This window comes from Meleagris gallopavo, chromosome 2, assembly GCF_905368555.1.
Source record: "Meleagris gallopavo chromosome 2, MGAL_WU_HG_1.1, whole genome shotgun sequence".
In the NCBI taxonomy this organism is placed as follows: domain Eukaryota; kingdom Metazoa; phylum Chordata; class Aves; order Galliformes; family Phasianidae; genus Meleagris; species Meleagris gallopavo.
The window spans coordinates 21039024-21051994 of record NC_139405.1 but is presented as its reverse complement, the minus strand read 5'-3'; the positions used below and the strand labels follow the sequence as shown (position 1 = coordinate 21051994).

The 12971-nt window shown below is 39.0% G+C and overlaps 1 protein-coding gene across 4 annotated transcripts in view; it reads left to right on the top strand.

Moving 5' to 3' along the window:
* Positions 1-12971, top strand: part of RPS6KC1 (ribosomal protein S6 kinase C1) — an 83510-nt gene that overhangs the window by 58956 nt on the left and 11583 nt on the right. For 3 of the 4 annotated variants that reach the window (XM_085219256.1, XM_085219253.1, XM_085219257.1), the window contains 2 exons: positions 6093-7670; positions 7942-8031. In XM_085219256.1, the coding sequence (XP_085075382.1) occupies positions 6093-7670; positions 7942-8031 (1668 nt within the window). The remainder of the gene's footprint in view (positions 1-6092; positions 7671-7941; positions 8032-12971) is intronic. The other variant, XM_085219255.1, reaches the window with a different exon arrangement.

Genomic DNA, 12971 nt, shown 5'->3' with positions numbered 1-12971 from the left:
ATTTGGTAAGGAGTTTGCTAGCTCTTACTTACAGTACACCTTAACTGCATTAACAAGTTCAGCACTGTTGGGTTTTGTATGGAATTCTGAAAGCTCGTCCTCAAACTCTTGCTCTGGATGAGAACTTTTTTTTCAGTAAGTCATAATGCTGTTACACGCTCAGATTGGTGAGTGAGCTCTTGGGTCCTCTAACAGGCTTTTCTCATAACTGCAGTTGGAGGCTTGAAGAGGGCCTTAGAAGCACAAAAGTCAGTAAAGTTATCTTGTAGCTTTGTTGGAAGGCACTTGGCAAGTTCTATTATGGTAGAGGGCCAATCTGATATTAACAAGGCCTCGCTTCTTGGCCCTAAGAACTCCAGAAATTTTAGAAACAGATGCTTCAAAAATAGGCTGGGGGGCTTCCATGGAACATCAAAGTTTAAGTGGCTGTTAGAAGCTGTCAAATCTCTTTAAGCATAAATAAGGTGGAGTTCCTATCAATCTGGAGAGCACTCCAGAAACTTCACACTGAAGAGGCTTTCTGCATGCAGGAATTGGTAGACGACAGGATGGTGGCATTGTGGTTTGCAAAACTTGGATTTGTTGTTAGGAAAGGAGACAGTTCTAGCTGTAAGGACTTGACAGAGATCAGAAAGGGTAGGAAAGGTGATGTAGTCATTGGCAAGGGACTTTTTCAGAAGGCTGCTTTGAAATAATAGCTTTTGCTTGAAGTGCTTTGGGAAGTGGGAGCTTTGCCTAAACTAGCAAACTTCATAGCAGAGATTCACCAGCAGCAGTGGAAGCAGTTGTGTGTATGAGGCTCTGGAGTTTGTAACTATTGTCGTGTTAGAGATTAGGTTGAGATTAGCTTCCAGTTCCTGTGTATGCTGCAATACTATTGTGGCTGCTGTGAAATATTGTTATTTTATCATGATAATGTCTGCATGTCTGGCTCCCTTTTGGCCTAGAAACTATGCAAAGATAATTATATGTTGTCATTGTATATTAATATGATGAAGTTTAGCTGCAGCCATGTCTTTACAGAAAAGGACAGTGATTCTAAGAAAACCATAAGGTTGTTCTTTTTCCAGGAATATTATTTCATATGAAGTACATAACTTATGAATGGCAGTCCTGGCTGTAAACAAATTTTTATGCAATGATTTAGAGAATTTAGCCAGATTTTGCAGAATAGTTCAAGCAGATGTCTTACAGTGCTTTTTTTTTTTTTTTTTTTTTTTTTTTTAAATCACAGTTATTTGAAAGCTCAGGCTGTTCACTTTCACTTTTTTTGAACTTTCCTAAATACAATGATTACCACATTCTGAACTGCATTCTGGTTTTGTAGGAATTGATGTATAATATTGTCCTTCAGAGCAAACTCATGGGCAAAGATAGCAAAAGCCAGTGAATTCTTTTGAATTGCATCCACTTAGCCAGTCTTTCAGGGTGTGGAACTGAAATAGTAAGTGACCGAGTACCTGCTGAGGAAAAGACCATCAGGTTATGATTTTTTTCATGTCAGCCAGAGCAAAAACATGGTTAGGAGACTAAATTTGCTGATCTGTTGGGCTTCCTTTTATCTTGTGGTGTGTACAGTATAGTCTCTGTATCTTCTCTTTGATGTGCCTGCTTCAAAGTCCTATTAATAACAAAAACTGTAGAAGTGTTTGATAGAATATTAAAAAAAATATGGAACTAACAGTATTCCTGTCCAGCTTCATCACTTGATCACTTTATTTTGAAATTCTATTGTTTTTTTTTTTAACACTAACTTTTTAGATTCCGCCTCTTGAAGCACAAACATTATATACCTTCAGAGTATTGAAAATATGGTGAAACAAGGCACTTCTGACAAGTAATTTTACATTTAATACCTGCAGAAGGAACTTTGATTTTTGTGTGCTAGTAAAACTAGAAAGAATAAGCTAGACTGGTTGTAGTGTCTATTTATGGTTTAAAAAAAAAAAAAAATATATATATATATCTTAATGATGTTAATACTGTACTTATGAAATTGTATTAAATACTAATGAACTTTAGCTTAAAATCATAGCTTTTATAGTTATTTAGTATATTAGACTATTTGACAGTGACCAAAGCTTACTTGTTTGGATTGATTTCTGTAATTTTAGTTTTTATAGATTCCTGATACTATATTAGCATGGCTTGCTAATGGGTTTTCTTGATCTTACACAACACATGGGGAGAGGGGGAAAGATTATTAGTATGTCATTCATAAAGGCATAATTATATACCCAGATACAAATATCACTCTTGTTTGACCCTGGATTGGACATTTTCAAAAAGGAATAAAATTGTTTTTCATATAGAACACAATTATTGAATAGCATTTATTTACATAGTTCCATTTGACCAGGAGGCCAGTCTTGAAATATTTGTGTGTAAACATATTTGGACACAATATTTTTTAAAATATTTACTTGCATTTAACTACAAATTGGAGTTGGAGGAGGTAGTTATTTTCACTATGATTTCTCAGTCCAAGTGATTATTAATAAGCAATTTCTTTCTTAAGAAGGTAAGATAATAACATGTTTAGTAATGGAAAATGAGTCGTCGTAGTTCTCTTTTCACAGGTAGACAGTTGTGAATTTCTGAAAGCTGTAACGATAGATTATTTTTTTGTCTTGTGCAAACCCTATTCTTGCTAAAAGCATTCGAAATCAAACATTTTTTAAAAAAAGTTTGAACTTCTTGACTCTTCCATTGAGCTTTCTGTTAGATTTTGAAGGGCTGATCTCAACATATCTGTTTTCCTTCCTTAGTCCTTCTTGAGTTGATTCCTTTCCTAAGCTGTACTAAGACCTTGAGCAGAGGCCAAGATGTAGTGGAGACTGAATGAAGTCTTGCATTAAGTGAGGTGAAGGGAGCAGAAGACAAGAACTGCACCAAGAGCTTGGCATACGCTTGAAAAATGAGGTAGTGCTGGGGAGAATTCTTTCACTTTTCATGCTGCCAGACAGTCCAGCTCCTTTCTATCTTAGCATAGGGTATGAAGGGTTTAGTTTGGTGAGAGACCTTCAGATGTGACATGCAAAAGCATACCTGGTATCCAGTAATGATGCAGGAAAAGAATGTGACGATAGATCACAGCAACAATGTATTGAGCTTTCTGAATCCCTGGGTCTAAGCTCAACCCAGCCCTCTATTAAAAAGCAATTTTTATACTACAGAGAAAGGACTGATCATGACAGTATTTGTATTTAAAGCCATTCCTGGAAGCTAAGATGCCGTTGCACCAGGCACTGTGCAATACTGCAAAAATGCAAAGTGAGTCTTTGTTGGTTATGTTATTTGAGCACCTTTTGAAAGCTGAGATTTGTGCTTTCTTACAAAAAGTACTGGGGTAATAAATAGTAGTAATATGAAGATGGAAATCGTATTTGCTTGTATTAATAAATATAATGCGGGTGAGATGGGGAGCTATAATATGCTTTATTAAATGCAGGAAGGTGGTTTCAAATGAGATTTTATTGTTCAGTATGAAAAGACCCTTAGTAATTCCTTGCCTAATTAATACATTGGGAAAAATCATTTTGTGAGGACTGTCTACTTAAAATAATCTAATTGAAATAATTAAAAAAAAAAATTGTTGTAAAAATATTGCTCCATCAGAATCTTCTAGTATAATTAAACTTTTGTGCTGTTGCTTTTGTTTTGGTTGGAAGTGTGAAAAAGAGGAGAAAATCTTTCAGGCAAAATAAAAATGTTTTCTCCTTTCTTTTTCACCAAAAGGCTTTAAGAATAGCAATTCATAAGGCTCAGGGAGACTGCAGTGTTCAGAAGGCACGGCAGTGCTGTCATATTTGAGGCAAGTGGCTTCATCTTAAGGATGCACGTGGACTCCACCCTCTCACAGGGACAAAGTGTCCTGATTGCGTGGTGCTGCTGGCAGGACTGGGATGCTCGGCTCTTTCCCATGCATGCAGCTACTTTGCTTGTACCCAAGCAGGCTGGGAGTACATTGCCAGGAGGCAGCTTGCTTGGTGACACTGGCAGGAGGTGATTCTCTGGCTGTGCTGTGAGACAACATTGAACCTTGTCTGGCTGTTGTGGCATGACATGTAGGTATTTGAATACGTGATATGGCCTCACTTTGAGCACTGTATGCAGATTTGGGCACCACAGTATAAGAAGTGCGTAAAACTATTAGATCTATGAAGATGGTGAAAGGTCTGTAGGACAAAGAGTATGAGGAGGAGTGGCTGAGGTCCCTGGGTTTGCTCAGCCCATGGCAGAGGAGCTGAGGGGAGGCCTTATGGCGGCTGCAACTCCTCACAGGGAGTGGAGGGCAGCGCTGAGCTCTGCTTTCTGTGACAGCGACAGGGCCCGAGGGAATGTATGAAGCTGCAGGAGTTTGAAGAGTATTGGGATAACACTTCCAAGGCATGGGATTTGAATATTCGGTGGTCTGTGTAGAGCCCGGAGTTGGATTCACTGATCCTTGTTGGTCCCTTCCAACTCAAGAGTCATTCAGTGATTCTACATCTTTGAATGAATATCTGAGATGCTTATTTAATACAGTGGCGAATACAGCAGTTCTTGTTCCCTTGTTTATGAGCATCACTTCCATTTGTTCCTGTTCCTGACATACTTTCTTGCCTTAGAAAGTGGCAAGAGTCATTTTGACCCACTACATCAATTTGTAGCTTGCAGGCAGAAACTGTGGACTAATAAATTTAAATTGTCATATTTACAACTAGATTCAAGCTATTAGAATTCCCTCTTAATATTTTTAATATATTTAGTTTTACCACAACCACTGAGATATCTTTTTTCCCTTAAAAAGAAGTCTTGTCTTAGCCAGGGGGATGAAGAGCAAGAAAACTCCACATTATATTATTCAAATTCATTTTTAAAGTATCAAGGGTTTTCTGCCTTTGATAACTTAGTTTTGAAATACCTGGAAATATATAAAACCTGTTCCTAGGCATTGAAAAATACTTTCTTCTTTCATTGTCCTTTTTAAAGGAATTTTGCCTGATAAGGAGAGTGCTTAAAAATAACTATTAAAGACTCTATTTTGGAAAAACATAATATAAATCTCTGTTTTACCCAAAGAAGTAAAAAAAGAAAAAAACCACACCAAAAACTTTGCAGGTGCCCAGCGGGCTGAATATTTATTCTTTTCTTCTACAAAGATTGTTTGAACTGTTTCTAGAATTTTTATAAAATTTTTAAACTGAAATGTCTTGTCTTTGCATTTTTCCGTAAGTTAGTAAAGGTGGCTCTCTAGCTTTTCAAAGACAAATTCTTTGCCACATGCAAGAGATGCAGCAGTAACTGCTTGATTCATTTTTTTTCAGCTTCTGTTTTGTAAGCTGTAATCTTTCTTATAAATGCGTGGTATTTAGAAAATGAGTTTTAGGGTGTATTTTTTTAAATTTCATGATTACTTTTGGAGCTGCATCTTTTTTTTTAGAGTTTTTGATATGAAGAAACTGGTTTCCCAGTTTAAAATATTGAAAGTGTTTGCTTAGTGCAGCAAGGCATAAAGAATTTTCTTAAGGCCTGACATTAAAGTGAGAAATTCATCTGTATTTAACTAAAAAAAATCAATTTATTTGAAGAGAAACGTATCCTTAAAATACCCTACTAATATGAGGTATTTCCCTTCCCCTCACTGAACTCACTAATCAGTGGTTTTCAGTCTTGTCTTCCCTGATGTTGCTTATGAGCTTGAAGCTGTGATTCAGAACAGGCAGAACTGGTAACGGGTACCCCTAAACCATTTGATCTTTCCTAGTTTTTGCTTTCTTTTGAGACAGCAGATGGAGAGAGCAGTCACCACCATGCAACTTGAGACAGACTCTGAAATGAGACTTTACTGAAGGTTTTATTTTTTTATTTTTTTTAAAAAAAGCTTAATCTCAGATGCAGCTATTTAAATATTTATGTATTAATACAAATCCGCTTGAAAGCAAGTTGTGGTCCCTGTAATTACTTCCTCCTGAGGAAGTAGATCCAACTTGCTTTATGGGCTTAAGGAGATAGTGTGTTCTGTCAATATTGACATTTTCCTATATCGCCATTAAACTGATTCTGTTCTGAGTGATTTTAAGAGACTTCTATCTCTTCTTTTCTTGCAGGAGGAAAACTGTGGTCATATGTCAGTAAATTCTTAAACACAAGCCCTGAACAGAGCTTTGAAATTCCCGAAACCAAAACATTCAGTTCAACTAAAATTCTCCTGGAGCGGCCGACGCCCAGCCCTAAAGACATCAGTAGCAGCACGGATTCCAGAGAAAGCTATGGGGAGAACATGCTGAAGGTGGTCCCTCTGAGGAGCAGCCTGACGCCAAGCTCTCAGGACGACAGCAGCAACCAGGAAGATGGACAAGAGAGTTCAAAATGGATGGACTCAGCATCCAGCTCAGAAGAAGAGTGCACCACGAGTTATTTAACGTTATGTAATGAATACGGGCAAGAAAAAATTGATTCTGGCTCTCTCAATGAGGAACCTATGGTTAAAGTGGAGAGTCAAAGTCTGAATATTAAAGAGAAAAGTTCTTTAGAGAAATGCACTGTTGTTAGCAGTGATAGTTTCAGCTCTCACGTTCCATCTCAGGAGCTAAAGCTTTTCATTGATGATGCTGAATCAGAAATAGCCAGTCCTACTAGGATATTGGACTCGCTAACCAAATCAAAGAAAAGCCCCATGGAACTCTTCAGAATTGACAGCAAAGATAGTGCTAGTGAACTTCTGGGACTGGATTTGGGAGAAAAATTGTATAACCTGAAATCAGAACCTTTGAAGCCACTGTTCTCTATGCCAGGTCATGACAGAAGCTTGGATGCCCTGGAGAACAAAATGGGTATGAGAGCTCAGGACACTGTAAGCAGGGGTTCAAACGACTCCGTGCCAGTTATCTCGTTTAAGGATGCTGCATTCGATGATGTGAGTAGTGTTGATGAAGGAAGGCCTGATCTCCTGATAAACTTACCTAGTATGTCTGATGCGACTGAGGAGGCAGCAGTGTCAAGGCCTGCCAAATTTACAAAAACTGATATGGATGTTTTAGAAGTAAAATTATTAGAAACACCCGATGTCTTACAATTGAATAGCTCTGCAGAGCAATGCAAAGCATTTAATCAAGAGCCAAATCATGTGACACCAGAACTGGGTGATCCTTCCCCCAGGGAAGTAAATGGACAAAGCGGTGTCACTCAGGGAGCTCTCGGGACCCTCTTTACTTCTGAACCAGAGGTAGGTAGTTCAGAAGACGGGGCTCTGTTTCAAGGGCCTGCAGCCTGTTCCGTAAACATGACAAGCAAAGAAGAAAGTGTGTTTGTTTCCAACCTGCTCTCAGGTACTCAAGATGTTAGCTTGGACAGAGACACGATAAGAAACGAAGCAGTGTTGCTGTTTTCTGATCAAACTGAAGACTTTGGGAAAGAGGAAACAAACCTGTCTTTGTTACCAGCTGCTGAAAGTGAACAGACAGCACCAAAGAGGGAAGACAAAGTAGCAGTAGCAGGGGAGAAGGATATACACCAAATTTTTCAGGACCTTGATGAAAGATTAGCGATAACCTCCAGGTTTTATATCCCAGAGGACTGCATTCAAAGATGGGCAGCTGAAATGGTTGTAGCCCTTGATGCTTTACATAGAGAAGGAATTGTGTGCCGCGATTTGAACCCAAACAACATCTTATTGAATGATAGAGGTCAGGAACTTTTGCAAATGCATTTCTTTTTATTCGCTGTTGCTTCCAATTAACTGAGTAGGCGTTTTATCTTGTAATTAGTATCTTCATTTCCTGTCTAGAGCTTCATTATCAGTGCAGCAAATTCACCCCCAGTAATAGCTTCTAGTACTTAATGATGCCATTATTCTTAATGATACTGTTTTTAGCTACAAAAGGAGTAATTACAGTTCACTTCTGCAGAAAATGGAAGGGAAAAATGTTTTGATTTCTCCTGTCGTTTTGTTTTTAGGACACATTCAGCTAACGTATTTTAGCAGGTGGAGGGAGGTTGAAGATTCCTGTGACAACGATGCCATAGAGAGAATGTACTGTGCCCCAGGTTAGAACAATCACCTACAATGTTTCACTTGGAAAGTAGATAAGCAGCTTTCATTTTCTCACGGAGCCTTTGTAACACAGAGCTCAAGAACATGCAGTATCAATAGAATTTTGTTTTCCTGAATATCTTAAAAAGCAAGAGAGTTTGTAACTATTGCTTTATTGTTGAACTGTGTTGTTGTTAGAGCATTTCCATAAAGTGTAATTGCATTGAATGTCTTGTTTAAGGAAATTTTAAAAATGTTGTGTGTTCTTTCAGTGGTTTGTTATGTGTGAGTACATCCTGATAACTGGAATGAGCAAACGGGGAAAGGGCAGAGTGAAAAGATGACACCATGAGCACAAAAGCACAAAAATTTATACATGCAAAGAACGTAGAAAAAAACATATCGCAGTTTGAAATACACAACCCTAATAGGCTCAGAGATGCCTCTGACATTTTTGATGAGCTACAGTGGGCTTTGAAATAGTTTAGAGAGCTCTTTTCTTAGAACTGCTTTCATCAATCATGAGGGTGATAAAATCAATATCTCTTGGGTTTTTATAGCAAGGATGGCACTTGAAACTGATCCCTCCCTCTTTTACTCTTTCCAATTTATTTTCTGCTATTATAGTTGTCTAATGGTAGCGACAGTTATAATCAGATACTTTACTTATAACTTTGCATTTTAAACATTTTATAGGTAGCTTAAAGAAACGACTTTTAGAGTTGAAATAATTACAGTGATGCTATTCAGATTTTCAGTTCATCTTTTCGGTTCTGAATTTGAAATGCCAATGTATGCTTTCTACTGAATGCATGGCCTGGCTAGGCTTTGCAACTTGTGCAGACAGTCCTCAAGCTGAGTCTGCAAATGGGCTTGAAAAAACTTAGCTGAAGCTGAGTGAACGACACAAGGCAAAAGTTGTGAACTTAGTTTGGCAAGTGTTTGTTCTGTGACTTGGTTCCCCCCAGCTGAAATACAGTAAAGAAACTGCTCTTTGTGAATACAGGTGATTGTATGGGAAAACAAAAATGAATTCCAGCTCTTGAGATTAACAGTAAATAAAATCTTTGCTCTCCAGGTACAAGTCAAAAGGGAAGTGGCAGATATTACAGAAAAACAGAAAACAAATGCTCTTTTTAATGAAAGCAAAGTCAGCACTATTGTTCTGCCCTCATCCCACTTTAGTTCAAGAGCAGTGAAACTGAGGAACCCTTGATTTGAGAACCCCAGCAATTCCTGTGATTATGGAACAGAAACATGTCCTGCTTGCAAGTATGCACTCTGTTGCATTAGAAAGAGGTGTTTTCCCACCTCCATAACCCGGGCCTGTACAAAACTCTCCCCAGTTGAGCTGCCTTAAAGGTGGAAGCACAGCCTTTTCCCACCTTGTCACCATTAATAAGCTGTAAAAGTCAAAGCCTAATTTTTCTGTATTTTAATGAGGATCCAAAGAGAGGTGCTTTTTTTTTGCCCCCTGATCTTCAACCAGCCAACTGCTGTTGTAATTAATTGTTTAGGAAGTAGGCAAAATAATATTTAGAAGTCTCCAAATACAGGAATAAAGTTTTCTGTGCCATCGTTATTTCCACGTCCCAGCACAGGTGTGGTATCCACCTGGGCTTTTTGTTAGGTTTGTTCCTGTCTGTAACTGATGAGCTGCAAGACAAAGATCTGCAAGTGCGAGTGTTTGATAGATGCAGGATGGCAGGATTGATATTGCTGTATGAGCCTTTCATATTTGATCTTACTGTTACCTGTTGAAGCGTACGCCTTCTATTCTGAGTTAAGGTTTAGTATGTGCACCTTAGATAATGTGTGCAGCTGAGGTGCAAGTAGCTTTCTTATGGCTGCTGCAAAACATCCAACTGTTATTAAAAAAGCTCCCCTTTCTTCAGCACCACTGCTACGTTACAGGAAAATAGGCCTTATGTGGATGGTCATTTTTCCTTTTAAGAAACATCCTATGACCTGGAGCCCGTGTCTCCTCCTGATCATGGCAGCATTGCCCCTCAAGCTGCTTCTTAGGTTAATCATTTTGAAGTCAGTTGTGCCTCAGTTCAGAGTGCTTAGGTAAATTGAGAAAGTCAGATTTTATATTATTCTTCTTCAGTTGCTCTTTCAAATTGTTTGTAAATGTTTCTCATAGCTTGCTTTTCCTGCTGAAGGAAGAGATGAACAAGTGATCTTCACAAAACTTGGCCAGGCCCTATGATTTTTATCATCATTGCAACACAGTAAATAATGAAATGACTCTAAGTGAATCTCCATCTCGTTTTGGTGCGTCCAGCAGCTCAGTGGGCTGTGGTGCTGTGCCTCGGGTACCTGACATCTCATTTCACTTCTAACCTAGTGAAACTCAGCTTGTAAAATTTTACCTTTGTGTGTTTAGTTTGGTGTCTGTTTTCATCTGAATTCAGGATGGAATAGGATTTGGGTGTGGAAAGCCTGTATTTAACAGACTTTTAACGTTTTGTTGTTTAAACGGTCTCATTAAAAGCAGGCAAGAAAGGGAAGACCTCTTTGTTAAAACACTGTCCTATAGGGTCTGGTGTTACACACTGAGTACAGATGATGACCCTTCTTGAGATGCTGTTGTTTTTCTGCAATAATCGTTGAGAAACAGATTTCACAGGCAGGAAAAAAAAAAAAAAAAAAAAAAAAAAGAACATGGAAGTTAAATAGATTACATGGTATTTTCAATTTAAAAAAGGTAGGAAGTTGTGTCGCAGAGTTACATGAAAGGCACAAAAGTGTATCTGAAATCATTTTCTTTGTAATTGCTAAGGTTTCAGGTGTTACTCTTTTACACGATAGGTAAATAGTACTGAGCTGCAAAGTTCCTGAGGGCACATTTAGGTTTTAAGTTGCTTTATTGGTTGAAGGAAAACGTGGAACCTAAATCCTACAACTTCTATGTCAGAATCTAATTTCTGGAGGGAGTAAGGATGAGAATGTATTGATGCTGAAGCTCTTCAGACTTCAGGGGGGAAGAAGCGCCCCTGCATGGGTCTGGAGGTGGTGGTGGAGGTTTTCGGTCCTCGAGGATGGGGCTCTGTTAAAGCCAAGGAAGGGCTCTGGGTTCAGAGGCAGCGGCCAGAGCCTTTCTGCGGCGAGTAGCCGGGGCTCGCTCAGCTCTTGTTATCCTATGAAAAGCAGAGAATTGTTAACGGCGTGTGTATAAAAGAGATTATGCGACGTAGGTGTAAATTAACAGAACAAACGCAAACATTGTAAGCGTAGAAGTGTCAGAAGGATGGGAGAAGAAATAGTTTAAATAGCCGCACTCCATTTCCTGCTGCCCGCGTACTTAATTTTGTTTGCAAGAGCAATTGTCAGTTTTCATCGTGCATAAATTAAAAGCGGGGCCGGCTGTCTTGCGAGAAGTTGCACTTCTCCTCCGGGGGCGGCAGGTGGCATTGTGCCATTGGAGGACGGCGCTGCAGGCCGAAGGCGAGGTTTCGTTGAGGCGACTCGCGCCTCGGAGTTGTGCTTAGAGCTCAGCTCAGAGCCGTGCTGCTGTGTTGCGCTGCTGTTCGGTCGCGGTGCGACGGCAGAAGTCTCGCTGCTGCGTAGTTGTACTCAGTCTAAGAGCCGGTGCCGGAGCCGCTCCGGGACAACGGGGCTGTCTGCAGATGCCTGGAAGTAGCGCCCGCGCCCTGCTTTGATGGATGGCCAAACTAAAGCTTTGCTGTTCACCTGTGATAAGTCAGATGTTGTTTCTCTAACCCACGAGGGAAATGATGGTTTATAAATCATCCCTGTAAACTCAGCTCCGCTTCAAGTAAATCTGAGGGGGAGTTGGCCAAAAATAACGTATTTGCTTTTAAAGAAGAAATTAAGTACTCATAAGTGAGCTGTTCTGCTGCACTCGTGGTTAAGGTGACAGATGTGAGATCCACCTGGCTTTTTTTGGTCGGCTTTTTTTTTTTTCTTTTTTTTTTTTTCCCCTTCCTCTTCTTTTAAGTAATTTTGTTTTCTGGATGTTTTAAAGTGTGCTGATGTCTGAATACAAAGTTATTAGCAGATCAGATGAGAATGATTCACTTCTGTTTAAACAGCCCTTTGCTCTCTGTGCCCCCTGAGAACTCTTATCACGTATTTGTTCAAAAAAAAAAAACAACAAAAAAACCCCACAAAAACTAACAGAAAATCCCTCACATTATCCACCTACTCGGTGGCTGATAGTATCAGCAGCGTGTATCTCTTTATCTCTTGGTTAATGCGCCTAGGTATTCTGAAGGGGGAAAATTCCAGTAACAGATTCAATTTACAGGGACAGAAACTTGAGCAAATGCCAGCCTAGCAGGGGGGCCATTATTCTGCACTGTAAATAAGTTTAAAAAAGAAACAAACGCGCACACAAACCTGTGAATCAACATGTTTTGGTCTAATTGAGGGAAAAGCAAGATAGATGAATTTTGAAATGCAAATGATTACCTTCTGTTACTTAAGTATTGGTTTTGTCATCTTTGTGATCTTAAATATAAAGTGTTGTTACCTTTTAAAAAGAGTAGTAATTATATTCCATTTTTGATAGTTGTGAGTTTTAAAATAAAATTGGTAACTTTTTTTTTTTCCTAGAGAGCCCCTTCTTAGTATGCTTGATACCTGTGAGAAAGACAGAATTGCCTAGAGCCACAGACTAGTCGAGCCTGTTTGCAGCTGAAACAGATTGTGTTGAGGATTTACTCATGAAGAGGAATCTTTTAGGTACTTTTTCAATCTAACCTGTAAAGCAGGATGTTACAGTGGCTTGCTGGTCTAACCTAACACGTGGATGCAATTTGTGAACGAGGTGTTTTATTTGCACTAAGTTCTCTTTCCAGCAGTGAGGCGAGTTCTGTCTTATCCCTGTAGAGTTATTAGAGGATGAGATTTCAGAGCTGTGTTTTCTTTGGAGTCCTTTTTCTTTCTCATCCAAACCATTAATTTTCTCTGGATTGTTTTTACTAAA